Source organism: Gopherus evgoodei, chromosome 9 (assembly GCF_007399415.2).
Source record: "Gopherus evgoodei ecotype Sinaloan lineage chromosome 9, rGopEvg1_v1.p, whole genome shotgun sequence".
NCBI classification, from domain to species: domain Eukaryota; kingdom Metazoa; phylum Chordata; order Testudines; family Testudinidae; genus Gopherus; species Gopherus evgoodei.
The window spans coordinates 9,209,088-9,236,717 of NC_044330.1; the positions used below are offsets into that span (position 1 = coordinate 9,209,088).

The window sequence follows — 27,630 nt, forward strand, 5'->3', positions numbered from 1 at the left end:
TAGCTGAATATCTCCATGTTTTATTATACAGACAAGTGCCGAAGTCTCATTTGTGCAAAGGTTGCTTTTCAACCACATGGAACAGGGTGAGAACGACAGCTAGATAAATGTTAAGAGAGAACAATTTTTTTATTAGTGACTTCCACTCTATTCAGAGGGGGTCTCCACACAAAATCTGTAGGCAGATTTATCCAGCCCTCCCCCGCCCCCCCTAAAAGCGGGCATTCAGTACTACACAGCCACAATGAGAAAATGGAATAATCTGAGTTTTCAAAAAAGGTTCTAGCTGCTCTTTTTATGGCATTGAATTTTTTGATACATTCAAAGCATTATTGCATCAGAAAACGGACCATGCATCTTTATGTTGTCAGACAAATTTTTAACCTGTATTCTGTCATTTCTAGCTACATTTCAAAGGTGCACCAAATCTACAGTTTTATACTTTTTTTTTTAGTTGCATGCTTTGCCTATATGCATGCGTCGATAATAAATATTAAATACAGGAAAGAACATAAGAGGAAACCAAACTGACATTAGAAATATTTTGTGGCAGCTCTGTTAAGTCCTGCCAGGGAAAGAGCAGAAAAAGTTGAGGTAACATCGTGGCCACACCACTCAGCTGAGAGTCATTTGAAATTCACGGAAGTTTTCAGAAATTCAAGTACACGAACACCAGCTGGAACTCTTCAGAAATGCCAGAGAAATAGCTCGACTTTTCTCTTTACTGTTAATCTATTAGCTGGCGCTCACACAGTTCCTTGTAAATCCTTTTTCTTACTCGTGGCATATCTTCCTGGGAGAACTGAAAAGGCTGGTCTAAGGCGAGGCACTTGCAGTACTGTGGAAAATGAAAAAGCTTAATTGAAACAGGAAAATTGACAAGAGAAATACAAAAGAAAAAAAAGCCACATAATGCTTTAAAATTACATTCTTACCTGGAGCACAAAAACCCCACAGTCACTGTCATTTTTCTGTTGTGGAATGCACTGTGGGAGGAAAAAGACGCAAGACGTTAAATGACATCTCTTTAGCCCTCCTTCAGTTTTCACTCTAAGTTCTATTTAAAATCCAAAATGAGATTTTGCAAGATTAGAGAGCTCTTTTTATTGAAAATTGGTGACTCTGCAACACTCGTAGCTTGAGCTGCAATTACTTATTCTGGGCCCAGTCAGCCAGAGGGTGGGAAAGGCCCGGGACAAGGGGAAAGCAGCTTTGAGGCCTTTACCCATCATAGAAGAACCTTTCCACAAGGTGGCCATGGACATAGTGGGACCCCTCAGCAAGACGACGCGGTCAGGGAAGAAATACATCCTGGTGGTGGTGAATTTTGCCACTTGCTACCCCAAGGTGGTGGCCTTGGGCCAGGGGAGGGAAATGCAGCACCTTGTTAGGATCATGCCTAGTATTTAAGAGAGTAGATATTTTATGACCGATAAATTACAGCTCTCCCTCCTATATCTGGCCAATTCAGGATCGCTTCCTCTCAATTACTTTAAATAAATATTTGAACATTACTGTCTACTTTACTCAGGTCAGACTTCAAGATTTCAGCAAACTCACGCAAGCCTAGAGAAATGTTTCCCTAGGTATTTGTGCTATAGAAGGTGGATCCCCATCCTCCCCACTGATCTTGAAGGAAGCAATGGGCAATTTGTGGGCAGACCAGGAGAATGCAAGGTTTCTGTTAGCGGGCCTGCACACTGCATGGTTGCTGGCCTGGAACGATGCCTGTAAAGAGACCGTGAATTCACCCCAAATGACAGCCTTTAATTTCCCAGCTCTGCCAGATAATCTCTCTTTTTTTTTTTTATATATACTTGCAACTCACTAGCCCTCAGACAGTCATATTTTCTTTAAATCCACAGCAGCGCAAGAGGAAAAATGATACTTGCCTAGAGCCAAAATCATGCACCTCACACAGGGCTAAACAGAAATAAGAGGGAAGACATCATCTGGGATCCTCTCAGCATTGCCATGGAACCTTGAAATCTCTCCGGTGAGTGGGGAGCCGTTGGGAGACTGTCTAATGTTCGGTGACCTGTTTTATATCCTCAGCCATTATGGGGCAGTTACACAAGTCTCAAATTCCCTTGTTCGCACTTCACACAAGTTGTTCCCTTTTATCACTGCCAGACACAGTTTATTTGTTAGCGAATATAGTGCTGGTGAAATGTGCCAGACTGACAGCCCTGGAGACCAAAGCTCTCTGTCTATCCACAGCGATACTTGTTTTTCACCTCATACTGTCCCCTGCTGATGCACTTCAACCTTTGGGAGTGGTCATCTCTAAAGAGGAGAGGAGCTGGCCTCTACTGAACACACAGTTCTTTACCCCGGTGTTTGCAATGAGCATGGCCTACAGTGCTGACTGTAATGGCTTTGCAATGTGAATAACTTCTCCACCAGGGTCTGGGCAGAGGCCACCAGCTCACTTAACAGGAGAGAGGGGCCTGGTAGGATCTGAATGAGCAACACAGAGCCCATTAGCAAGCCCAAGTCATCCAGCTTCTTCCTTTTCCTTCATTTAAAAATATATATTTACTGCTGCTTTAAATAACACGGATTTAAAAGTGAAAGCGGCATACCCAGGAGACTCAGCTTATAGAGGATTCACACCGGGGTTTAGAGGGGTTGGCACTAACCTTTGTAACAGCTGTTTGCCATCCCTGAAGAAACTCAGGATGATTCTTCTCTCTTGCTTCAGTCAGTAAATACTTTCGTATGTTCTTAAAAAGAAAATCAGAGCCTTCCCGTTACACACAAATAAAAGCCAAGGAGAAAGGTATGCGGGTACGTTTAACCAGGGTGAGTTTGGCCCTTGTGCTTAACCCAGCTCTAGCGCTTAAGGAGAGAACTAACTGGCTCCAATGAGCACCAGGGCTGGATTTGGCCAGCCAGTCCACACAGAGACGCAGTAGGAACTCCACCACACTTGAGGAAATTAAAAGTAGATTGGGCAAAGCGCTAGAAAATGAACTGTAGAGAAGAATTTTGTACTGGCAGGAAGATGCACTAGACGGGCTGGCATTGTCCAGTTTTAATTTATTTGATTGGCTGAGCTTGTGGGGCCCTGACACACAATTTGATTGCATTTCTTTGAACATCAGGATAACTTTTGACCACTGCAGCCGATCAATTCCAAAGTTTCAGGGCAGGTTCTTGGCATCAATACATAGAAGCCTATTGATTGGGGGGGTGGGGGCGAGAAATCAAAAACTCCAAAATGGGGGAGGGGGACAGCATCTGGTTAGCAGAGCCACAGCTTCAACCACCTCTGTAATTCTCTATAAATCAAAGAGCCGGTTGTTGGCAGAAGTGAATACAGTCCAGCATAACAACTTCACTCATTCTACCATGTCCCAATTAAGCTTACAAAGTTGACATCCTTCACGAGAAAGAAAAGAAAAAGGAGAATAAAAATGGGGGGAAAATAGGGAGTCATAAGGAACCCCTGCCAGGGGCGAATGGGGAATTGTGGCATGGTGAAGATTGCAGAAAGTCCCTATATGGGAACGGGAGAGTGGCACACAGGGAGCTTGTGAACAATGGGAATGGAATGATGCAAGAAGCCCCTGGAGTCTGCAATGAGCATGGTCTACAGAAGCAAAGTGTGAAACTCTCTAGTTTTATAAACGTCCGGGTATGTGGACACCACAGCCGCTGCTGCCGCTGTGCTGTAGATGCTCCCTAGATTGACGGAAGGGGTTTTCCCATTGATATAGTTAGTCGACCTCTCCAAAAGGTGGCAGCTTGGTCAATGGGGCCTAGCTGTGTCTATAGGAGGGGTTAGGTCAACCTAACTACATGGCACCGGGAGCTACATTTTTCATAACTTTGACTGATGTAGCTAGGTCGATCTAATTTTTAGGAGTAGGTGAGGTCTCAGCTTTATCTTTGGCAGTTGCTGATGGGTAAACTTATTTTAATTCTGACATCCTTTCTGTGAGCTCTCTGTAAAATAATTGCTACTCTGCCTTAATACATACTTAAAAGCTGCAGCCTGCTGTATTAGCAGGCAATTAGGTCAGCTCTGCAAAACAGACACTAAAACTGGTCAGTCCAGGCCAAACTACTTGCCTATGTTTTACCATCATGATTGAAATATTATCAATCGACCAGACATTTAAGAAAAAAATGCTGGTACCTGCACTCCTCAAAAAAATAAAAAACAAAACAATCTTTGGTTTACAAGTTGTGCAAATGGGTATCTTATTCCGCTTTGAACAATGGATTTCTCTTACTGTACGAGGCTTTAAGCATTTGTTTTTTGGGAGTGCTACAGAAGAGAACACACAACAGAAAAGTTTGCTAGACACAGACTGGTTGTATGAATATGGCAATGGAAGACCTGGGCTTTATTCCCAGGGCTGGTACAGAGTCGCTGTGACCTTGAACAAGGTCCGTGTCTCAGTTTCCCATCTGTCAAAGAAGTTAATAACTCTCCTGCACCTTTGTAATCACGTTGAGAACTGGATGAAGGCAATAGAAGGGCCAAGTATATATTTTATTTTTAGTACATGCACAGAGATTACATGAAGCATGATGCCCCCAAAACGTAGACTTACTTTAGAGAGGATACAAATTTATTCTTAAAAGCAAGGATCCAAGCACTTTAAGCGTAACTATAATAATTCCTCTTACCTCTACACAAAATTTAAAATGAATCCCTTGGGAATCGTAAAATGAAATAATTCGGTTAGGGATGTTCACAGTAATGAGGGACCAGTGGACTTCCAGGTGAATAGGAATTAACAGGAGAGTCTTTTTGAACAAGTCCACCTGACAAACAAAACAGTAAGTATTACCAAACAGGGGAACAGACCACATGTAAGTTAAATACGCTTCCCACAACACTGTATTTATTTAAAAACAGAACATCTTTGCCCTCTCCTGACCCTGAAAGTTCTCTTCTAACTCCCTCCAAGAGCTCTTCACGCAGGTATTTCAGTCACATGTTTGTGTTTTGTACTAGATGCAAGACATTGCTGCAGTAGAAAAAACAACTATGAACACTGTGAGGGATCCACATTTAGTCTTCACCTGCAATTGCAACAAAGCATGCTCGATTTACGTGTTAGAACGAAGGGTGGCATGGGCACTCCCTTTAACTAACATGGCTAACACAACCTGCAATCAAGCTAGGCCATTTATACATCTTCAGCAATGATGTTTCTGCAGTAAGAACTCAGCTGATTTGTACCGACTCTGCAGTGCTGATGCTGGTAAAAATGGGTCAGCAGATTAAGCAATCAGGACTCAAAGAAGCCACACAGAAACAGCAGGCCGAGGCACTTTTCTGACCCGTATTCACTGTAACATGGCACTTTGTTCTTGCCCAGTGAACTGCAGCTTGCACAATACAGAGGCAGAGACTTTCCAGGGCAAAGATTGTCTTCCTGTGTCTGCACAGTGCCCAGAACATTCGGTGTGCTTCTATAAAGTCCAATAAGCAATATAAAATAGTGTCCGACTCTTCACTGCAAAGTCAACAAAAGATGAGGCTAATATACTATACAGTGCCTAGTACTAGGGCCCTGCAGTGCTACTGTAAAACAAAAAAAATCAGCAACAGATCTAGTCCACAAGCAAGAAATCAGAGGGCACAGGGAGCGACAACAACAACGTTTTGGGTAAGGGATGACTGCATCTTAATGTTGAGGACAAACAGTTCCTTAAGGAAGGTTTTACGTGCTTAGGTTGTTTAATTTCCTAGTGCTGGGAACGGCAATGGAAAGCAAAAGTGGATTTCCAGATCTCCATGCACTAGATTTTGGTTTACATCATCAAGAGCCATTACACACAACGGAACATATGGAAGGCACATTGGACAACTCAGCCTGCATCATTAATGTAGCACAGGCAATTACTGGATTATGATACTTTACCCAGCAGCAGAGGTACTGCAACCAGACAGGCGATCAAGGGAGAAGGACTAATACCACCTTAAAAATCATGTGGAATCTAAACAACATGGCAATGTTTAGAACACTCTTTTTTTTTTTTGTTTTGTTTTGTTTTTAAGAGCAGATCAGGATTTATTCTTTTGGAAGTAAGGCATGGGAACTGCTTTGGTCTTCAACTGCACTGTCCTCCTCAATCTTCTCGTGTCCTCCAAAAGCACGTGATATTGGTAGAATCTTGTTGTGTACACCAGAAATGCAGAAGAAACAGGACACTGGACTAAATGGACTGGTCTGATCCTGCAGGGCAATTCCTATCTATTTTTAAAAGCACTATGCAACTTGTACAAAGCATAGTGTCCACGCTCTAATACGAGTGGGAGAGGGGTTACATCTGTTGTAAGGAAATAAAGTGCCCGTATGAACATTAATGGGTAACACACATGATGCAAACAAGGTCAGACATATTTGGAAGTGCTCTGCACCCAGCAGCTCATATTGATAATGTATATCGATTTGGAAATACTACAGAAGTGCCTCACGTTCCTCTGTAGGCCAGGCTGCATATCCCATGTTGCACCACAGTCTCCCCTCTTGTAATCCAGACAGGGGGCCCAGCCTACAAAGGAGAACTGGGCCCCCTGAGCAACCAAACTACAACTCCCATGAGGCGTTGCACCAATGCACGCAAACTGAAATATTTGGGTTTTCAGACAACAATTTGAATATTTTTGCAGAAAGCAGACACTTTTCCTGAAAAATGTTTAGTCATAAACCCAATTTTCAACGCTAAATGCTTAACAGTCCTTGAAAGTCAGATCCTCTGCCTTTATATCTGTACTTGAATTGTGAGAGCTGTTAGTTATCAGCATTTATATAACAATCTTTTGTGACAGCCTATTGCTTTTATTACAAGGGAAATGAAGTTTCTCCTCAGCGCAGTGGTGCGGTAAGAAACAGGGATCTACTTTGGAAGGGACACAGAACAGTTTAGGGTCTGACTTTTGGGATTTTTAACAAATATTTTCAAGTTACTTTCACGTAATACAGTTCTGTCCCCATCTGAACACTCCCCTACAATGATGTGAGCATAATAAATAGTGCTCTAGAACATGAGAACCAGAAAGTGACCAGTCTAGTTTCACTTACCAAGCTTTTGCAAAATGTATGAAGTACACCACTGACAGCAGTGAAAAAGCAAATTAGAATTTAATAAGTCCAGTTTTAATAAGCTCCAGTAAAAGGTTTGGATCATCTAAACCAGTGGCTCTCAAACTGGGGCCGCCCCTTGTTCAGGGAAAGCCCCTGGTGGGTCGGGCTGGTTTGTTTACCTGTTGGGTCCACAGGTTTGGCCCATCGCGGCTCTCACTGGCCGCGGTTCGCCGCTCCAGGCCAGTGGGGGCTGCGGGAAGCAGTGGCCAGCTAATCCCTTGTCCCATGCCACTTCCTGCAGCCCATATCGGCCTGGAGCAGCGAACCGCAGCCAGTGGGAACCGTGATCGGCCGAACCTGTGAACCCAGCAGGTAAACAAACCAGCCTGGCCCACCAGGGGCTTTCCCTGAACAAGCGGCAGCCCCAGTTTGAGAACCACTGATCTAAACAGTATACCTTTAAAGGCCACTTGTATATTAAAAAAAGAGAGTCACATTTCACCAAAGGGGAGGTAAACAGAAACTTGATAACTTTTCAATTCCTTTATCAAAATACATTACAATTCCTATTTGAAGATGGGCTTGCCTGATTTTTTTGTTTAATACCTGTGTTAAAATGTGGCTGTACTATTCACACAGTCTGTAAAAATGCTTTGTGCGGTTTCTTGTTTGTCATCTCTAAATTGCCACACTAAAATGTGCAAGTGTTTACAAATAGAGATTTTTTTTCCTTTCAGCTGACAGCCCCGCACAAACCAACTTGACTTCGAGAACCCAGGCTGAATTCTTTGCTTCTCATACACCCTCACCAGCAAGAAGGGGTTTTGCCATCCAAACTGAGTTGTTAGCTACAACCCCTTTTTGCTAAGCTCCAAATGAGAATGAAACTTTAAAAAAAAAAAAATTCTGTTGATAATGCTGAAGGAGGAATAGAATGCAGCTTTCCCACAGGCTTGCTGCTGAGCAGTACTGAGAGGAGTAACAGTAAAAACTTTCTTTTGTCACTTGGTACTAACGTAATTTCAAGTGAAACATTTTCTTGTGAGCAGGGGAGAAATGCTAAGTACCAGCATCCAGTGGTCTATTCTATACAATTGATAAGCAATAGACAGAATTAAATGGTACCTTTTTAGTCCATCGTTTTACACCATTATATCCTTTGGTTACCAGCTGTCTATGAAAAAAGCTGTTAAAAAAATGAACCTAGAAAGACAAATTAAGAAAAGAAACGAGGGTTGAAAGTGTGCATAAATTCTTCTAGTAATGCCTAACATAACTTCTACATAATTAAACATCTAGCTGGCTAATAAACAAGAATCGAAAAAGCAAAACAGGAAAAGAGACAAGCAAGTCTACAGATGTTTTAGAAAACCTTAAATAAATACTGCTGTTCTTTAGAATGAAGAGAAACTCTCTGTTTCCCTAGAACATGTGATGCGAAGCAGTTTATTTTTTTAACTTGGCATTCCTAAGCCTACGACATGCAGCTGCAATATTTTGTTTAGGGAGAGGAGGCTAAAGAAGAGTTACAGATATTATTCTCCTGAATTCCAGGGATTAAAATCACTGGAGGATGGGGGAATATCATATTTTCCCATCCTCCCTACATAACTTGCTAGAAACTCCTTCCATTTTCTGCTCTGTGACTCAGAACCAAATAATTTGATTGTCAAAAGTTATAAAAAGTTTAAGACACAAAAACATGGACATCAGCGTTCAACCCTCTGGTCAATTACAGATTTCACAAAAATGCTTCTGAATTACAGAATACTTCTTTGTCTACTGTGTCACATCTTTTGCAATTAAGTACAACCTATTGTTGTGGTGAAAGGTTGTAGATTTTTACAGTTAAAACAATTCTTTAGCATTAATACTTGTGTTAGCCTCTCAATTAAAGGATGAGATTAATACAAAATGAAAAGCTATAAGTCACATCTTTTATGCAGTTTTACAACATCTGTATTTAATAATCTTGCTAGTATCGAGGAGGTAGAAGTTACTGCTTGAAAAAAGCTAGATAGTTCAGCATTTGAAAATGCTGGATAAAACCTATTAGTTATGCCAACAGAAACTTCTAACCGCATTCTACAAAGTACTAGAACAAGATCTCCCATGAGGATTTAAATTATGCACTATAGAAAGTGGGCATAGGCAGACAGATACACTCTCCAATACCACAGTTCTGGTTCATACACTGAAGAGCAAAGAGAATACTAATGAGGAATCACTACCATCACCAGTCGAAGAAGCAGTGCTCTACATTCTGAGCCAGAAGATTAAAGGGTTGCTATACTCTGTGCAGCCTGCCAATCTAAAAATGGCATTGTGTGGTTTCTTTGTGGTCTCAATGATTCCATATTCAATTTGTTCAGCTTACAAGTAAACAGATGGTTCTTCTAACCATCAGTGCTACAACCAAACTCAATCCAGAAGTCAAGATGGGTTTCCTTCTGCCCTGAATGTCAACACCAACGAGAGAGACTACAGCTGGAAGGTAGTTAAGAACTCTGTTGATGATGCATGAAACAGAAGAGAATCCAGTTCACTTTCATAATTTTTGTGGCTCTGTGAGCCTTAGAGGAGTAAAAATTTGTACCGGTAAAGTGAACAAAAGACTGACTAAAGGCAGCAGATCTAGTAAGTACAGAGGGGCTATTTTTACACTGACACTTTGAAACACCATAATGGTGTTTTAATCTGCATTAGACCTCCTTCCTATTTGACACATGTACCTGTGGTCTTACACCATCTCTCCCTTTCTACCCCATAATTGACACCTTTTCTTAATGCTCACCTTGTCAGGGACTGCATCCATTATGAGTTCACCATACATATTAATAATCTGCAAGAGTTAGTAAAAATTATAATTTGCACAAAAATAACATTGTATTACTGAAAGTAAATCCAAGATTTGAGAGGGCATCTAAAAAAGCACACACCTTTTTTCTGACAAGAAGTTGACTAATTAGAGTAACATTCTATTACACTCTGATGCAGTCAAGAACTCTGGAATCAACAATGGGCTGCTAGAGCAGACATAATATAAGCAGATGCTTAAAGACTGCCTCAATGTGAAACATTGGTTTAATTCAATTTAAGTCTACTGAGGCACATCTGGAGGACTGCTACTCTCTCTGGTTTTTTGGCTATGGGTCTTGCATTGCTGTTACTTTCTCTTCTTCTAGCTAAGTGGGAGGAAATACTATCTTCTCGCACCTGCAATCACTGTCTTCTTGAAGAGGAAGTACAGTGTATTTGCATGAGAACAGGTCTGGGAGCCAGAAACTCAAGTTTTATATTACTGGGTCTGCCAATGAAAAGCCACTCGACCACTCTGCCTTAGTTTCCCATCTATGAAGCGAGGATAACAGCGACCTACCTCACACAGGGGGTTATGAGAATTAGCTAATATTTTTTAACACTTTGAAGAGGTAAACATAAGCATTGCTAACCTGGTCATTTAGCCAGTTCTGACCATCGAGTGTAGCCAGATCATCCATATCTAGCATGTGCTTATTATAGAAGACCCGGAAATTGCAAGTGGAAGATTTTGGATGCCTTGTCCGATACTTCACGATTTCCCTACTGATAAAAGGCTTTCTGAAACAGAATTGAAAAGATAGAGACATGGATAAAGATATTCCAGGTCATACCAAATGGAGCTGTTCCAGCAGGTGTCAGTTTCAATCTGGAATACAAATTAGCGTGTCAAATAACTTTTCCTTTACAAGTACTAGAATATATTACAGCTACAAACCTATGGGAGAAATCTTCATTAAAGACTTCCTTTAATCTTGCCATGACATCTTTTTCACAGAGTGGAACTAAACTGCCATATTTCTTCATCACTTCATCTAGGAATCCTTTGAATACATCAGATAAATGAAAAAGCAAACAGGTAAAAAGTTGAGTTCTCTAGTCCAACAAAACCAGATATTATAAATATTTAACAGCACAGTGTCCCACCCACCCGGTGGCAAATTCCTGCATGCAGTTAATATAATACAAGAGTTAAAAAGCTCAGAGAGGCACCATTAAAGACAGGGGAAGTGACCCCAGAACTGAAAGATCACTTAAAAGTCATCTACATAAAAATGTTAAATACTTTGAGCCCAATTTTCTTCATTTATGCAGAATTTATACCCAGGTATCCCACTGGAGTTACTCACAATTTATACTTGTGTAGGCAAGAGAAGAACCAGTCTCTTTGCCTATTTCTATTAACATTTTACATACATGTTATTCAAACATTGTAAATCCAGGGTGCCATCAGTTCCTGCAAGAATTAAAGCATTCATTAAAACTAAATTTCTAGCCCTTAGGTTCTGAAGATAGCCTCCCGCATGCAAAAAGAGTCAATACAGTACTGTCTGCTGACAGTACCATGCCTTCGCTGCTGCTCACTGTTCTCCTTAACTGTAGTACAGTAAAAATATATCAGAGTCTGATCAATTTTTACTAACTATTCAGCAGAGAAACTCAAGAATCAAGTCAATTTCACCCTGCTGTTGCTTGGGAAAGTTCTAAGCAGCAATGACAACAGCAATTGGAGATATTCCCTGGAAAAGACCAAAAGATTGAGTCTAGCGGGAAAGTCTAGCAAACAGATGTTTTCTGGCTGCTAAGAGAAACAGGAGTAGAATGGTGGAGATATCACCCCATTCCAGCATCAAGAAGTAGGGTAAGTAGGAGGGAAGAATCATGAGAGAGAAGACTGGAATAACAGATCGCTGAACAACGTTGACGGTTCAGGAGGAAGAGACACCAAATTCTGCAGCTCCCTTCCAGCTGCCAGAGGGCTTTTTGGAATCAAGGGGAAAACTTCCAAAACATATTGGAAGCCTGCTAACCAGACGCTTATAAGAAAGATGGAGCCCCAGAACAGGGGCATCACCCCAGTAGGAATTCCAGCATCTTTCCCTTTCCCAGGAGATAGGGGAGGGGACAGATAGCTCGCTTCTCACCTGGACATGGGACCATTGCACTGGGGCTTCTCTATTTTGCACTGGCCCTTTGGCCAGTCCTCCGATGGGGCGGGTCAGGGCAAGGCAGGAAAAAGAGAGACTGATTGGATAAGTTGTTAGAAAATAAAATCATGATATTTTGAGAGATTCTGGGGGAGAAATAGAAGAGAGAAAAATATAGGAGAAGAGACTGAAAACACAATGAAAAGGAAGATACTGGGAGAGAGAAAACCAAGGAGGAAAACAGACTGAAAATAATGTAGGAAGACATATACCATAATGTATTACTGGGGAAAGGTGAAGTGAAGCCAAGAAAGGAAAGAAATAATATTAAACCAAAGTAAGAAGAAACGTGAACCACACCAAAAAAAAGTATTGAAGTTCATTGCGGACTGTCCTTAATTGTAACTTTGTCAAACACTAACAGCACAGCTTGTATTCCTTTAAGTTGTAAAGGGTTGTGATAACAAAAGTGTTTTTCAACCTGGCTAGGAAATACTGTCTTCATGTTAGATGGTGTTTGAGAAATCATTAAGCCTTATGCTACATATATGTTCTCATGCTTCAGGGAAAGGACTGAGGAGTCCTTAGTTCTGTTCCTCGGTCTGGCCAACCTCTGATCTCACTTATGCTGGTGTAAAGCGAGGGTAACTCAAAGGGGAAAACAATCCCAAGTTCAAAACTGGCACAAAGTTGCAGCCTCTCTGTGCCAGCTTCCTCATCTGCAAACAAAGATTCTATCGCACTGGGGTGGGGGGAGGAAGCTCTTTAATGCTTGAAAAGAACGTTGAGGCCCTCAGACAGGCAGCACTACAGACATGCCAAACGTTACTTTTTGCAACATCTTTGCACAATAGGGCAAGATTTAGATTAATCTAAAATCCTGGAGAGAGATTAAAAGGACAAAACAAAACCAAAAATATCAAAGCGGTTGAGACCCCATCTCTATCTTCCCTCAGTCTGACCTACCATCACATTGATCTCAGGCCCTTGCGTGATATCCCAAAGATCAAAGAGAACAAATGTGCACTTATTACACCTTCCATCTGAGGCCCTAAGGTTTCTACAAACGCTGTTAACCTGGCTAGGAATGACTGTCTGGAGCCACACGGATTGGCTGACTGGGCCTTTTCTGATGTCACATGTACCAACACAGCTAGGACCTCTTTACTGGAAAACAAAAATCCCTTCACCCATTCTCTTAAATAGATTGTGGAGAACGCTATTGAGAGGGAGACAACATAAGGGACCTGGAGACCTAAAAGGCAGCCTGATGGACCCTCCTATCAAAATACCATTTCTGCAGCACTTCGCTGTCCCTGCAGGCATTTGTAACTCACTGAACATCCAAACTCAATTGGGAATTCCATATGCCAAAATTTGTGTTTTACCACTGACAACCAGCGGAGCAGGATTTGGTCCCCAGTTAATAACAAAGTATGTTCAAAGTGGATACTGGGTCATAAACTGCTTATGAAAGCACAGCTGGGTTTCTGGGAATGGAAAAACGAGTCCAAAGAGCCCAGAAACTCTTGAGAAAAGAAAGAAAAAGAAGAAGTGAAAGTCTGCTTTTTATTTTCCTCTTTTACGAGATTTCATATGTCACTCCCTCCTCCCAATTAAAAAACTTAAAGAACATTAAATCTGAATGAACCAGAGTATTAGCAATCAATATTGCCAAGGTGTAAATCAGTAACTTAATGGTGTACTTCCTACCTGGCAGAAGGCATTCACCTTCTATCTTTGTGCCTCACAACATACCTGAATACCACCCCCAACAGCGTGCTAATTCACATCCAGTTGGTGCATACTGCTGTAATGAATTAAGCTTCAAGATATCCCTGAGAGGTATAATTATACCAAATTTTTCTAAAGTAGAAACTGAGGCCCACAGTTTAAGCGACATGCCCAGGGCCATTTAGCAGTGCCAAAATAAGTGAACACAAGCCAGATCACCTGATTTTGCTTGTGCTTTAGCCACAAAGCCTCCTTCCCCCATCTACAACATCAAGGGTGGAATTTAGTTGAGCCCTATTTAGATACTTTGGTCATGTATACACCACAGGAATTACAGAGGGATAGCTACGGTGATGCAGCTATGTCAGTTCAGTCCCACAGTGCAGACACAGCCTACAGCAATGGATAGAATTTTTCCACTGCTGTAAACACCGCATCTCCAAGCAGCAGCAGGTGGATCAACAAAAGCATTCGTCCTTCAACCTATGTCTACACCAGGGGTTAGCTCAGGATAGCTACAACACTCAAGGGTATGGATTTCACACATCGGAGTTCTGCACCTATGTTGGCCTAAATTTTAAGTATAGACCAAGCCTTAATTTTGCTTCTGAGTGAACTGAAATGTTTTGAGCCAGCTGACACACCTAAGGTCAGGGTTCTCAATTTCTCTGCATGGTCTGAAGGAGAGAGAAGCTGGATTCAGGTCTGTTCCTCATTTCCCTCTGGCTTGCTTTCCACACAGAACTGAAAGTAGAGGAACAATGCATATATACTCACTGTGTATGAGCAAATCACTGTCTCAATAGGGTTTAAAGGAATATTTGTTCAATGCTAGACCATATTTTGCATCCAGCTTCTCTTCCCTTCACACCATGTTTTGAAGGATTGACCATAAAAAGCTTCCCAATAGTTTCTCCAGACAGGAAAAGTGGAGAATTGGGGCAAAATCTGAGTCTGTCAAATTTAGTTGCAATCCTTTAACACTCCTTGTCAAAGGGAATATATAACAGGCTGTATAATCTACTGAAAATGGGCTGTTCTAATGAAAACCAACTGACTCCCAGTTATCGGAGTGTTGCTGGACTCTGTACCAGTATCTGAATGGTACAGTACAAAAGGGAGTGCTAATCCTTACCACATTGTTCTATATATATATCTCCTGACATCAGATAAGGTTGCATATACAATACACTTCAAACACAAGTATTTGTACCATGCTCCATATTAAAAGAAACTCCATCAGGTAGTGTCGGTTCATCATGTATTATGAATGGAATTATGAATGAGTGGTTTGGTTTTTTTTTCGTTTCAACTACAACCAATTTTGTTTAGATTTAGACTTTTTCCTATTCAAACATTTAGGGTATGAAAACCCAAAAGTGAAATTGACTGGTTTAGTCTCCTGTTTAAAGCTAAATGAAGCTGAGAAATTACACAGGCAGTAAGCCTAGGGAAAAGCAAATTAGATCACTGTCTAAATTGCTAATAATGTGAGATTACCTGATTTTTTAAAAAATATAAAATAAAGCATTTTTACCCTATACTGTCCCTTTATAACCTCAAGGTAAAAACATATTCTAAATTTAAAATGCTGATCCATATTTTTCACAAGAAGCCCAATTCGACTGTATTCTCTAAAACAAAAGTAGAAAGATGTACCACTCAACAATTGTTGAAAAATAAAAGCCTTGTGTCAATTAAGCATTATACCCATACTTCAGAAGGTACCATTCTAAAGCTAGCGTAAGTGAGCCTGCCAAGTGAGGAAAGTTCTGCCCCATTTCCCTTACAACAACCCTCCTCATCACAGCTTCTCAGCTCAGTTGGAGTATTAAGCTACACACTTCTTGCAATTCATGGTGTGTAACCATTTTAATAAAGGAATTAAAGTGGTAAGGAAACTTCAGATATTCCCAACTTCATATGCTATGCCCAGCTATTCTCAAGAATGATTAGCTTTATAACATGTGTAAAGAGTATACCACAAATCCATGTTGATAACTGCTCATCAGCCACACGAGAAACTTTCTGACTGTTCCTTCTGCCTCCCTTTCGAGCTCCTGATTTTAGTCCTGTGCTTTCTGGCAAAGGCTCCTCTAGGGGGCTTTTACAGTAAGGGTGATCTAGTAACTTTGCACTAAAAATGTCCAGATTTATGGAGCCTTCGACTTCCATCTGGGAAGAGCTGTCTTCATTTTGTGCCAGCTCCACCAAAAAAGGTCCATTTGCAAGGTTATTGTTCATATTTGAATCCCCCTTGCAGGATTCTAACAATATCATTTCATCAACACACATAACCTGATTAGATTCTGCATCTTCATGACCTGAAATTGCAATTTCTCTCTCTGTTACTGAGAGGAAAAGATCCCCATGGCAACTGTCCACTACAGAAGCCTCGTTTGTTTCTGTCCTGTGCAAGGTCTCTGTACCCAAAGGAGCTGTTTTGTGCAGCTCTGGTTGGCAGATTTTAACACTGCCATCTCTGGATGCAGGTTCCTCAGAATGTAGCTCATCACACTGTAATGCATCGTGGGTAAGGCAGATGTCAGACACAGGTGTCTTATTCTCCTCAGCTACAGGTCCTGGTGTATTATTGTTCATATCTGATGAGCTATACAGGTTCCAAAAGGAGTTATTTTTAGATTTCCAGCAGGAAAACCAGTTACAAAATCCACCTTCAAAATCTCCTTGAAGATTCTCTTGACAGTCCCTAGTAACTTTCTCCACCCAGCTTGGCTTGATTTTACTTGATTTGCAGGTTTTGCCTCTTGCTCTAAGTTTTGGGGATTTTATGATTCTATCCCGAAACCTAATCATAGAAAGTTTCTTATGCATCATAAATACAGGTATCTTTTTTACAGTGTACTGGTTAAATCTGGACCTCTTTTTAGTTGTCAAGGGGCCACAAGTTCCATTCTGTTCTAGCCCTCTGCAACAGCACCTTCTTTTACTATTGTTTAAGACTACTAAGACTGCATTGCCTTCATCCTTATTGCGTTCCTCTCCACTGGGTGTGAAACCATTCTTCTTTACAGGTAAGATAGCGTCGCACAGCCCACCACAAAAGGCACTGTGGTCATTGCCATGCATGCAGCCAAAATTAGCGTCTGCTTGTAATCCAGTGACTCTGTTCAAGAGATCTTCACCCTGAAAGGATTCATTGTCCAACTTCTCTATTGCCTCTGCACATGGGCTTCCAGTTTTGCCATCAGAAAAGGGCTTTTTTGCCCTTCTGGATGTTTTTCTAGACAAGGTGCTGTGTTCAGCAGTTGGTTTTTGATGTTTTTTTGCATTTAGAAGCACTTCAGGAACCCACTCACTCTGGAGTCGGAGTGCCTTCCTTCTGCACTGGAGAGATCGGGACACTTTGTTCCGGTTTAGGCTCACAACTGATTGAGCACTTTGTCGTTTTCTCTTAGCTAGGAAAAAACGCTTCTTTTGGAAGCAGTATTTCCTGAGCCCCCAAAATCCAGTGGTCCATCTTCTAGAAAGGAACAGCAATCGACTTCTTTTCCAATTTAAATTTCTTCTATGTTCTTTCATTTTTCTGCTGCATTATGATCTTGAAGGGCAGCTGTAAGAATAAGGAACACAAGGTTACACTTCAGATAACTTTGAATTCAAAGCCATGAAAACACAATTCACATTCCTCTGGGAGTGTGTCTGTCGAAAATTCCAAGAGCCTCCCAAATCCCCACTCTGCATTAGAAGTTCAAGCATAATGGCTGCAATGGCTCTCTCACCAATGTGTTACATGTCTCCTCTCCCAGTTCTATTATTCAGCTGCTCCTCTTATTTAGATTAAAGAGCAGGTAACCTCTCACTCAGATCACTCTCTCCTAATCTTAAATTTTGACCCAACTTGGGCTAGTGAATCTGTAAAGCATAGATAATATTTAACTTCCATCTTAGGAGTTTTAAACCACAGGCTTAAGTCTGAAAGTTAGCCACAAGCATGCCTCAATATCAGATTCCACCAGGGACACAATGAAGCCTGATTATAGCATAATAAACCTTAATTGGGGAGCCACCCTCTGGTGAGTCAGTTCAACAGAAACTCTTCCATTAAAAAGGAACTAAAATGCTCATATTCCAGGCAAGGAGATTTTTTTCTTCAAAATAAATGATATTTCACTATAGCCAAGTCGACTGTAAAATGGTTCCTCTATATTTAAAGGGCAATGCTATAAGTTGCCATAACCAAAATTAACCCTTATACTAACAAAATAGTACCAGCTCAAGACACTGACAGCCTTCTAAACAAATCCCTTTCTCCATTGCAATGACCTGCATCTTAGATGGGCAAATATAAATAGTTAAAACAGGGAGGATGTGCATTTAGGACAGAGGTTGGCAACCTCTGGCACGCAGCTCACCAGGGGGACCAGGTCAGTTTGTTTACGTGCTGCATCCACAGGTTCGGCCGATCGCGGCTCCCACTAGCCGTGGTTCGCCGCTCCAGGGCAACAGGGACAGTGGGAAGCCGCAGCCAGCACATCCTTCAGCCCACACCGCTTCCCGCAGCCCCCATTGGCCTGGAGCAGTGAACCATGGCCAGTGGGAGCCGCAATCGGCTGAATCTGTGGACACAGCAGGTAAACAAACTGGCCTAGCCCACCATAGTGCTTACCCTGGCGAGCCGCGTGTCAGAGGTTGCCAAGCCCTGGTTTAGGATCACACAAGACTGTCAAATAATTCAAAAGTTAAGGGCCATATAATACTATCAATTCACCCACACTGTTGCTATGTTTGGCAACAGTCATTTTTCTGCCAGGCTGGATGAAAAGAATACCAGAATATTTGAACAAGCAACAGAGCAGGGCAGCACCAATGGAAAAAAATGGATGATTGCAAAGGTGTCACTCCAACTCTCTGTCTGCTTTATGCAATTTGCCCCAGGGCCTGACACAGTATGTTACAAGTGGGGCAGGGCTTCTTTTGCTAAACATTTTAGGAGACGACACCAAGCATGCTTAGAAGTGATTTGTCACTCATTCATTTTGACTTGTTTTCCCCCACTGCACCAACTGAAAGATCTGCTTCTCAATAACGATGATTATTACAAAATTTGGAGTTTGTCATAGTTGCACCTCATGCTGCCGTGGATACCAAAGGTTCTTCCACACGTTTAAAAACCAGAGAGAGTGGTGTCTAAACTGAGATCAAGCATGGAAATGTCAGCCTTAAAGGAGAATTTCAGTTATGAACACGTGGAAACAGACGTTGACAATGGGAGTCCGGACATAACCCTGACTATTGGTTTTTCAACTGTGAACTCTATTAGAATGAACAATCAGAACAATGGACAGGTTTTATTTTGTTGGGATAGAAATGCAAACAGAGGGTAAAGAATTTAAAGGTTATTACTTTCTTAAAGCTACTCCCACTGTACCATGAAAGGTCAGCTGCTGACTTGCAAAGAGTTGTGAATCATGCAGTAATAGACTGGGACACACATTGGTAAAAACCAGCAAAGATCACCAGCGCAATGGTGAGCAAGGAGTCTATTTTTTGTCAGCCTTATTAATAAGGCAGTCATTACTGTTCTCCTAAATGGGATATAACAGCAACTTCTATAAGGGTGATTTCCTCACATTTCCAATCCTGGCTTTCGCCAGTCGCTCTTTAGGCTAGTTCCTCTGTAAGAGTATATCTTACCTGCAGAGTTAGCCTGGGTAAACAGCACTCAGGTTAGCATAGCCCAGGTAGAGCATCCTTACTGCAAAGCTCTACTCATGTTACTGTATCCACACTGGCGCTATAGTCATCAGTGTGAGGCACTAGGACTTCTAGAGAGTTACCCCTGGCTCTTCGCACTGCATCACTATGAATTGTTTTGCAATGCACTGTGGACAACGTGTGTGTGTGCTGGATGGCATCTCTGTTCAAGAACGTAGAAGTGCAGTAGAAATGTAGCAGATCACATGAAATGTGGGGTTCAAATGCTGAACCCATGTATACAAACTGGAAGATGACGTCCAGTACGGAAGAAAGGAGTAGGCAAAGGGCAAGAAAATACAGCCCATGGGCAACTGCAAGAAGGCACTGGAGGATTATCAGAACTTCTGTTGATTAGCCTGCATCCCATGTGGGTAGGTTACCAACCCCAATTAAAGTGGAAACAAGGCTCAAGCCTATACCTCCAGGCTGGGCCAAACCAGCTAGCCCATGTTCAAATAGACGAAATATATCTTTTAAATTAGGTTTTATTTAAATATTTTCTTCTTTTTTAAAATCAATGTATTTAAAATTAAACTTGAAATTATAACTGTCTATATTAAGCCTAAACTTCTTATAAACAAATATTTTTTAAATTTAATTTAAATTATTTTAAAGCACTACAAGTTTGCTGCTGAAGTTTTAAAGAAAGACCACTACTCTGGTAGAAGTCACTGGCTAAGCATCTGGAACTAGAGTTTACCAGAGCGCTACACCCACTTTTGACAGCAGTAGCCTCTTCTGCCAGTAGAGAGAGAATATTTTCTTCTGTTATTCAATAAGTTCAATTCAGTGATTAGTTCATTCAAAGTTAAGAAACCAAGGGGGAGTTGAAAAGACAGAAGGGCTTGTTTTCCCTCTTCTTAACTATGAATAAAAACGAGGTATGGGGGATGAGAAACACCAGTTTTGAAGTCTTGAAGGACATGGTGATCAGAAAAAAAACAGTTTAATTCACTAATTACAGTTAATATTCCTATGGTTAATAAATCAGTTTTAAATGCAAATCATGTTTTTGATAAACTTTATTTGAATAAAAACAGTTTTAAAATGCTGTATTTGTGTATTTCACTGAATTCCAATTTCACTCCAAATGTAGCTTGACTTAAATCAAATAAAAAATTAATCTAGTAAATAAACGTGTCATTCTCCATTTCCTAACATATCAAAAAAAGAGGAAATAGCAATATGAATACAAGTATGTTTACATTTATGTAAGCAATTATATAGTTTGAACGTATCCTCCTGGTTAACAAAAAATACAAAGTTTAGTGTAAAGGGCTATAGTTAATTGCAAATGAACATGTTTTAATGGTTACCAACTAATGATAATCAACCTTTCTTTTGGAAAGTAACTAAAAAGTACAAACGCCAAGACAAGATTAAAATTGCTGATTTAAAATCAGTCCACCTGCCCAGTTTGAAGCACCACCAAACCCAGATCACAGTATTGTCTGTGTGGATGGCAGCAACAATAGGGGATTGGCTAGCTGCAATGAAGCCATAGCCTCAGACTCCAGTTAGGGTATGTCTACACCACCACAGTAAGTCAACCTAAGTTACACAACTCCAGCTACATGAATAACGTAGCTGGAATCGACATCGTTTAGGTCGACTTACTGCAGTGTCTACATTGTGCTGGGTTGACAGGAGACACTCTCCTGTCAACTTACCTTACTCTTCTCGTTTGGGGCAACCGGAGAGCGAACTGCGGTTGATTTAGCACAGGGGTTCTCAAACTAGGGGTTGTGACCCCTCAGTGGGTCGCGAGGTTATTATATGGGGAGTCACGAGCTGCCAGCCTCCACCCTAAATCCCGCTTTGCCTCCAGCACTTATAATGGTGTTAAATATATAAAAATGTGTTTTAATTGATAAAGGGGGGGAGGGGCTGCACTCAGACGCTTGCCATGTGAAAGGAGTCACCAGTACAAAAGTTTGAGAACCACTGATTTAGCAGGTCTTCACTAGACCCGCTAAATCAATCCCCGCATCGATTGCCCGAGCATCAATTCCGCAATAGTGTAGACATAGCCCAGTAGCGTAGACACAGCCCGAGGCTTCAGAGATCCTTTCTGGAAAACTGCAACAGGAGCTGACTGGGCCTTTCAAGTAGCAGCAGCACCAGCGCTCCTGAACCTTCTCAGGCAACTAAAACACACCTAGCAAGCTGCACGGTAGTGATTCAACACAAAGCCAGCTAACACCTCCCTTCATTTCGCTCTGGTTCAATGGCTCCTTACTCACTGCCCTTTCTGTCATCTTACTTTTCCTTTAACTGCCATGGAACTTTCCAGAACCTTCCTTCAGATCCCTGTAACATCACTTACTGGCAATCTCAGATGCTTGGATACCACGCTGAGCACAGAAGAGCCTGCACCTTGCAGCCTGAGCCATAAAAGTATCAGTCTAAACAACTTCATGAACATACCTTCCAATATCAGAGGGGTAGCCGTGTTAGTCTGGATCTGTAAAAGCAGCAAAGAGTTTTGTGGCATCTTATAGACTAACAAATGTTTGTTAGTCTATAAGGTGTCACAGAACTCTTTGCCACTTACACCTTTCGATGTTTTTCAAGAAAAGCTCTCATGCACAGTCCCATTTGGAGTTATTGGTTCGCCTCTAAACCTTGCAATTTTCTAATACAGTGTCTGACACTAGCCTTTCTCCACACTGATGCAACTTCACCAGCGGAAACAGTAGCATTGTCAGGACTCTGCAAAACATACAGCACATTTGAATCCTTAACTGTGAATATTCTTCCTTTTTCTGTTCAGTTACAAGCTTGCGACACTGTAAAGATTATGTGCATTTCTGGAAGTTATTAGAGAATTTTCACAACTAGCTTAATATGAAAAGAAAACCACCCTATGAAAAGTTTCAAAAAAACATCTAAATGATTGAAATATGGAAACAGAAAAATTTAATTTATACACAATGAAAACGGGGGATAATCACATGGATTGCTTTTTAACCTCCACCAGGCCGAGATAACTGTGACAAAAAATGCCTGCAGCTGCCACTGTCTTGTCCACACTAAACTGAATTAGTTATAGCAACAGAGGGAAATTTCTAGGAAAAACGACCCAGTGAAAATAAGACCGAACAGTGAAAAAAGACTAAGGCTAACCTGAGTTGTTCTCAAAGCAGAAGTGTCACAAAGCAGGAATGAAATTTGCAATATTGTTGCAAAACTGTGTCACTAACTGTTAGACATTAGTCCCAATGTTTTTAAAAATGGGATATCAACTTAATACAGGTCTGTCCAAAAAAGCTGAATTACTATTGTTATAATACTTCATATTGCTACAAATATTAACGATCATGTCCCTATATTTCAGTTCAGGCATTTAGCACACACAATGTATAGTCAATTTCACTATTTCTCATGCTTTGCTAGTCAGTTTCTTCTGTTTGCCCGAGTCATTCACACAATGGGGAAACGAAAACATTTTTTAAAAATACGAAAAAGTCTATCCATAGATTTCAAGATCATGCCCCTTTAAGAAAAAGCCTTCCAGGGAGTGGTTAAGTATTATTTTAACACTCTGAAAAGTTTCCTCTTTTCATCATTATAAGCAGAATTGAAAGCTGCAAAACAATATTCTATATGAAAACTTTTAATTGAAAAAAACTAGAGTAGAGTAGAGGTTTTCTACATTTAATTTTTTCAGTGCTGCAAGAACCATCACTGGTTTTGCGTGCTCTCTTTTAACTTAAAAAATATTTGGGGTAATAGCTAAAAAATGCACTAATGACAGCAGAGAAACTGCACTGTGCAAAACATTTCTCAGGAGAGTTGTACACGTGCCTTAAAAAAAAGTTCTCACTACTTTGCCACTACAAATAATAATATTACATTAAAACAGTTACATGAAATCAAAATTAAGAATTTGGGCTTAAAAGTCAAAGAAACTTCTAAGATACAGCTGACACTACATCCTTAAATCCAAGGCATACACTGTCTAGGATCACTCACTGCCAGGTCATGTTTTCTTAGCTGCAGTAAGAAGGCACAGCAGGATAACAGCACACAGTTTGCCTCACCTCTGAGAATACTCCCACTCTTTTGGGATGTTAAATTCTACTATATTTTATTTACATTACACTGAAACAGTATGTTTCCATTTATTCCCCCTTATTTGCAAATACTGATTAGTGTAAATCTGAGACAATTTACAGATTACATACGGTACAACATTTGTTGCATCGGCACATGCGGACTCTTGTTTCAAGTACAAACTTGGTATCCAAAATTGTACCTTCAGAGCAATTCAGTATTAACTAATTTTGAAACCAAGGTATTTGAGGTATACAAGTTTATTTTGCAGAGGCATCATGCACCCCTAGAAACGCAAAGAAATTTAATTTTATATAACATTGGTATGAATAATTAGTCCTCATGCAATAAACTTCTGGCTGCCATCTTAAAATTAAATGTAAAAACTGCCAGATTACTTAGGTCCAATTTTGCCTCACATGTGCATAGCTAGTACTTCCTCCAGTAAAATTAAATAGTTATATTCAAGGACAGAAACTCATTTTAACACCAAGGGCCAAATTCTGCACAGGTGCAACAATTTTTAACCTCAAAAGGTGCTTTTACTTTGTTAGTGAACATAGCGCATACACATGCCATCCCAGCTATATTTTAGTCAACACATGACATTCAATGCTAGAGCAAAATTAACTAGCTACGTCAGCATCCTCAGTGAAATGAAGTACTGGAAAACATACGGCACATTTGAATCCTTAACTGTGAATATTCTTCCTTTTTCTGTTCAGTTACAAGCTTGCAACACTGTAAAGATTATGTGCATTTCTGGAAGTTATTAGAGAATTTTCACAACTAGCTTAATATGAACAGAAGACCAGCCTATGAAAAGTTTCGAAAAAACATCTAAATGATTGAAATATGGAAACAGAAAAATTTAATTTATACACAATGAAAACGGGGGATAATCACATATCACTGCATAAGCTGCTACTGATGTTTAGCTCAAATTTGATGTAATTCTGTTTTTACAGATTAAAATGTACAGTACTGGATACAGTATCTCTTCACTTCCTGTCCTAAACCCTTGTGCAGTGTTTCTGTGGACCACTGAGCAGTGAAGTAACCCTCTAGTGGTGAAGTAAGACCTAGAGCGCATGCTTTGGGATGAAAGATACTATACACATGTAAGCTATAACAAACAGTGACTGGCAAAGTCCAAAAGTACCAAGTTTGTATATCAACAAAAAATAAGATGAAAATTATTGCCAATAAAGGGATGGTATCAGGCACGTTTAGCCCAAAAATTAGGTTTTGTACAAATAAGGTCTTTAGTAGAAATGTTTTAATTCCATTTTTAAATTTTTAGACTTGCAACTTTTGGGTTGGTTTTATAATCACACGAAACAAACTCTGAAACACCATCCCAGTCACTATATCAAAGCAGGAATGTGCAACTGACAAAGCTGTAGTGAAATTTGTCTATTTTCATTATCCAAGCAGAGTAAAGAGCAGAGGAACTAGAAATTTACATGCACAGTTTCTGCATTTATCATGGACTGAGGGGCCTCCTTGATGTTTTTGCAGAATTTAAGCTTTCATTAAAAAATTAAGAGCCTACTTTCAGAGCTGTTAAGCACCTACAGCTTCCACTGATTTCAAGTGAAGTTGCCTGTACTTAGCAACTTTTGAGAAAGTTTTCCTGCCTTCTGAAGCATGCAGAGAATGAAAGAGTAGCTCTGAAAGGCGCAAACTTCCCTTCTTATGTCCATGGTTTTAACTCTCAAGACAGCTGAGAAATTAAATGCCATCAAAACCTATTGGGTGAGCTGGAAGTTTCAGCAACAACAATGTGACTATAAGATCATCCATCTGAAGATGCTCAGTTGGAACAGGTGTCCCTGTATGCATGTATTTGTGTTTTTATCCCTCCGGCACACAGGACTCTCTGTTCAGCTTCCCTCTGCCTTGCAACTCAGGTCCCCAGTGACTTATGCTGAGCACCAGTGCCTTGCACCAGCTGTCAGCCTCTGAACCATATCATATGCTGGCATAACCCCATAGTGCAGAAGGGCTTTTCCATTGCTATAGGAACACCACCTCCCCAGGCAACAGTGGCTAGGTCAAAGGAAGCATACTTCCATTGAGCTAGCCAGGTTGACATCGGGAGTTAGATCGGCATAGCTATGATGCTCAGGGGGTCTGGATTTTTCAAACTCCTGAACATTATACCTATGTTCATCTGAAAGTATAGCCCAGGCCTTAGGAATTGGTGGTCTGAGGCAGCTGAATCTTTGGTTTATTGAGAGAGAAGCAATGCTGGAAGACTCTTCAAGAGAAGACTGGAAGGCCAGGAAGGGGGTTTGACAGCACAATATGGTTGAGCACTTCCTACAATGAAAAATGATTCCAAAGTCCTCCTCTGCTTCTGAAGTTACCAAATCATCCCATGCCCTACATCAATTTCCAGCCACCAAAATTCTTCTTTCTTCTGCACATCTAAAAATCCTTGCACTCCAAGAAAGCCCTCACTCGACCCTACATATCCAAGATTTTACTTGGCCTATTGTCTGAGATGAGTATGTACTCACGGTGACCAGCCCCTCTCGCTGATGCAGCTACAATCAATTTTTAGTGCACCAGCTCGAAGTGCGCACATTTCCTTAGTGAGTGAGAAACTGGAACAGGGAGAAGGACCCTGCTGTCAGCTGCAAACAACTAGACTCCTGTAGTGAAGTTTGCAAGGTTGCTCTGATTGGTCCAGAAGCACCTGTTCACTTTGATACCTTACATTTGAGTGACTCCTTGCATTTTACACTTACATTTGATAGCAAGGAAAGGAATAAGCCAAAACAGAGATGCAAACTAAACAAAATATCTTGATCCAGGCAAGGCTTCAGTGTTTTTTGTCAAAATTCCCCAATGAAATCATATTGCTTTTTCAGGAAGTCTATACCAATGTCTCTGAAATTCCCCTGCATGTTTTCCATGATCCTGACAAATACAGCAAAAAAGCAAACACCATAAATAGTTAGAAATCTTTAAAGTCCTTTCAGTTATAATAATTTAAATCACTGGTAACCTAAGCATCACAAAAAAAAAATGTATATTTTAAATGTGAATTTTAACCAATAAAGATCCTTTTAATCTGTGCGCTCAGACTAGTCAGATTTTCCTTGGAAACCGGGAGAGAATTTTGGGCATATCTCCTCCCAGCTTCCTCCATGGATGTCACAGAAAGTGTTTCAAGAAAACACAGAAACCAAGACACGGGGAATAACTCTGTGCCCCATAAAAACTCAAACCCTTCTCCGGGGAGCTGGCAAGAAGCTCTGTCCCTGGCCTGTGGGGTCCTTCCGCCCACCACACAGCACAACCAGGGTCTCAGCTTCCCTCTAATCCCTCCCAGCAACTGGTTACCAGCCTCACACCCAAAATGGGGGCGGGGGCCACTCTGCCCATACCCAGCCAGCCCCAGGCCCCGACCAAGCAGACCCCTTGCACCCCCCAGCCCCAACCGGGCCCCCAACACGCTGGCCCCATCCCGCCCCCACCCTCCGGGCCCCCCTTCCGCTGGCCCCCACCCTCCGGGCCCCCCTTCCGCTCCTCAAACTCTACCCCCCCCCCGACCCCAAACCAGCCCCTCCTGCCCCAACCGGACCCCCCAACACGCTGGCCCCATCCCGCCCCCCTTCCGCTCCTCAAACTCTACCCCCCCGGCCCCAAACCAGCCCCTCCTGCCCCAGGCGGGCGCCAGGCGGGCGGGAGCCGAGCCCCAGCTCCTACCTCTGTCCCTCGTTGCCGTCCAGCGCATCCCGGCCGCAGCCAAGCGCCCCCGGCTCCGCCTCCCGCCGCCGCCGGCACCCCCGGCAGGCGCAGCGCCTCACGTGGGCAAGTCCCTGCGCACTGCGCCGGCGCACGCTGACTCCCTCACTCTCCCGCGACAGGCCGCGAAGGGCGGGAGGGAGAAGCGCCGGGAGAGCCGTTCCGCTAGTGCGCATGTGCTCGAAGGGGCCCGGTCCTCAGCGCGCCTGCGTGAGGTACGCCAACGTGCTCTCTGCCCTTCCCCCCAACAGGAAAGGCGGGGCACAGCAACACGCTTTCCACGCCCTCGAGGCCCAGTTAAAGGGACAGTCACCCTTTAATCCGTCTCTGTTTACAAGGAC

General features: G+C 41.7%; 1 protein-coding gene across 1 annotated transcript; it reads right to left on the reverse strand.

Moving 5' to 3' along the window:
* SENP5 (SUMO specific peptidase 5) lies at positions 1-27,340 on the reverse strand. Its single transcript, XM_030575449.1, has 10 exons — positions 27,251-27,340; positions 15,736-17,327; positions 10,810-10,915; positions 10,505-10,652; positions 9,847-9,894; positions 8,178-8,255; positions 4,642-4,779; positions 2,643-2,726; positions 936-986; positions 1-838 (listed from the first exon to the last, which is right to left on the reverse strand). Exons 2-10 carry the CDS (start codon positions 17,294-17,296, stop codon positions 728-730), a joined length of 2,325 nt encoding a protein of 774 aa, XP_030431309.1. The 5' UTR covers positions 17,297-17,327; positions 27,251-27,340; the 3' UTR covers positions 1-727.
* Positions 27,341-27,630: the final 290 nt, after the last annotated feature.

Bases quoted from the DNA above. Each gene is read 5' to 3' on its own strand.
- SENP5 (XM_030575449.1), bottom strand. From the start codon at position 17,296: ATGAAAGAACATAGAAGAAATTTAAATTGGAAAAGAAGTCGATTGCTG. The intron at 8,256-9,846 runs GTGAGCATTAAG...TTGTCTTTCTAG, and splicing joins TGGATGCAGTCCCTGACAAG to GTTCATTTTTTTAACAGCTT. The intron at 839-935 runs GTAAGAATGTAA...CATTTTCCACAG, and splicing joins GTGGGGTTTTTGTGCTCCAG to TACTGCAAGTGCCTCGCCTT.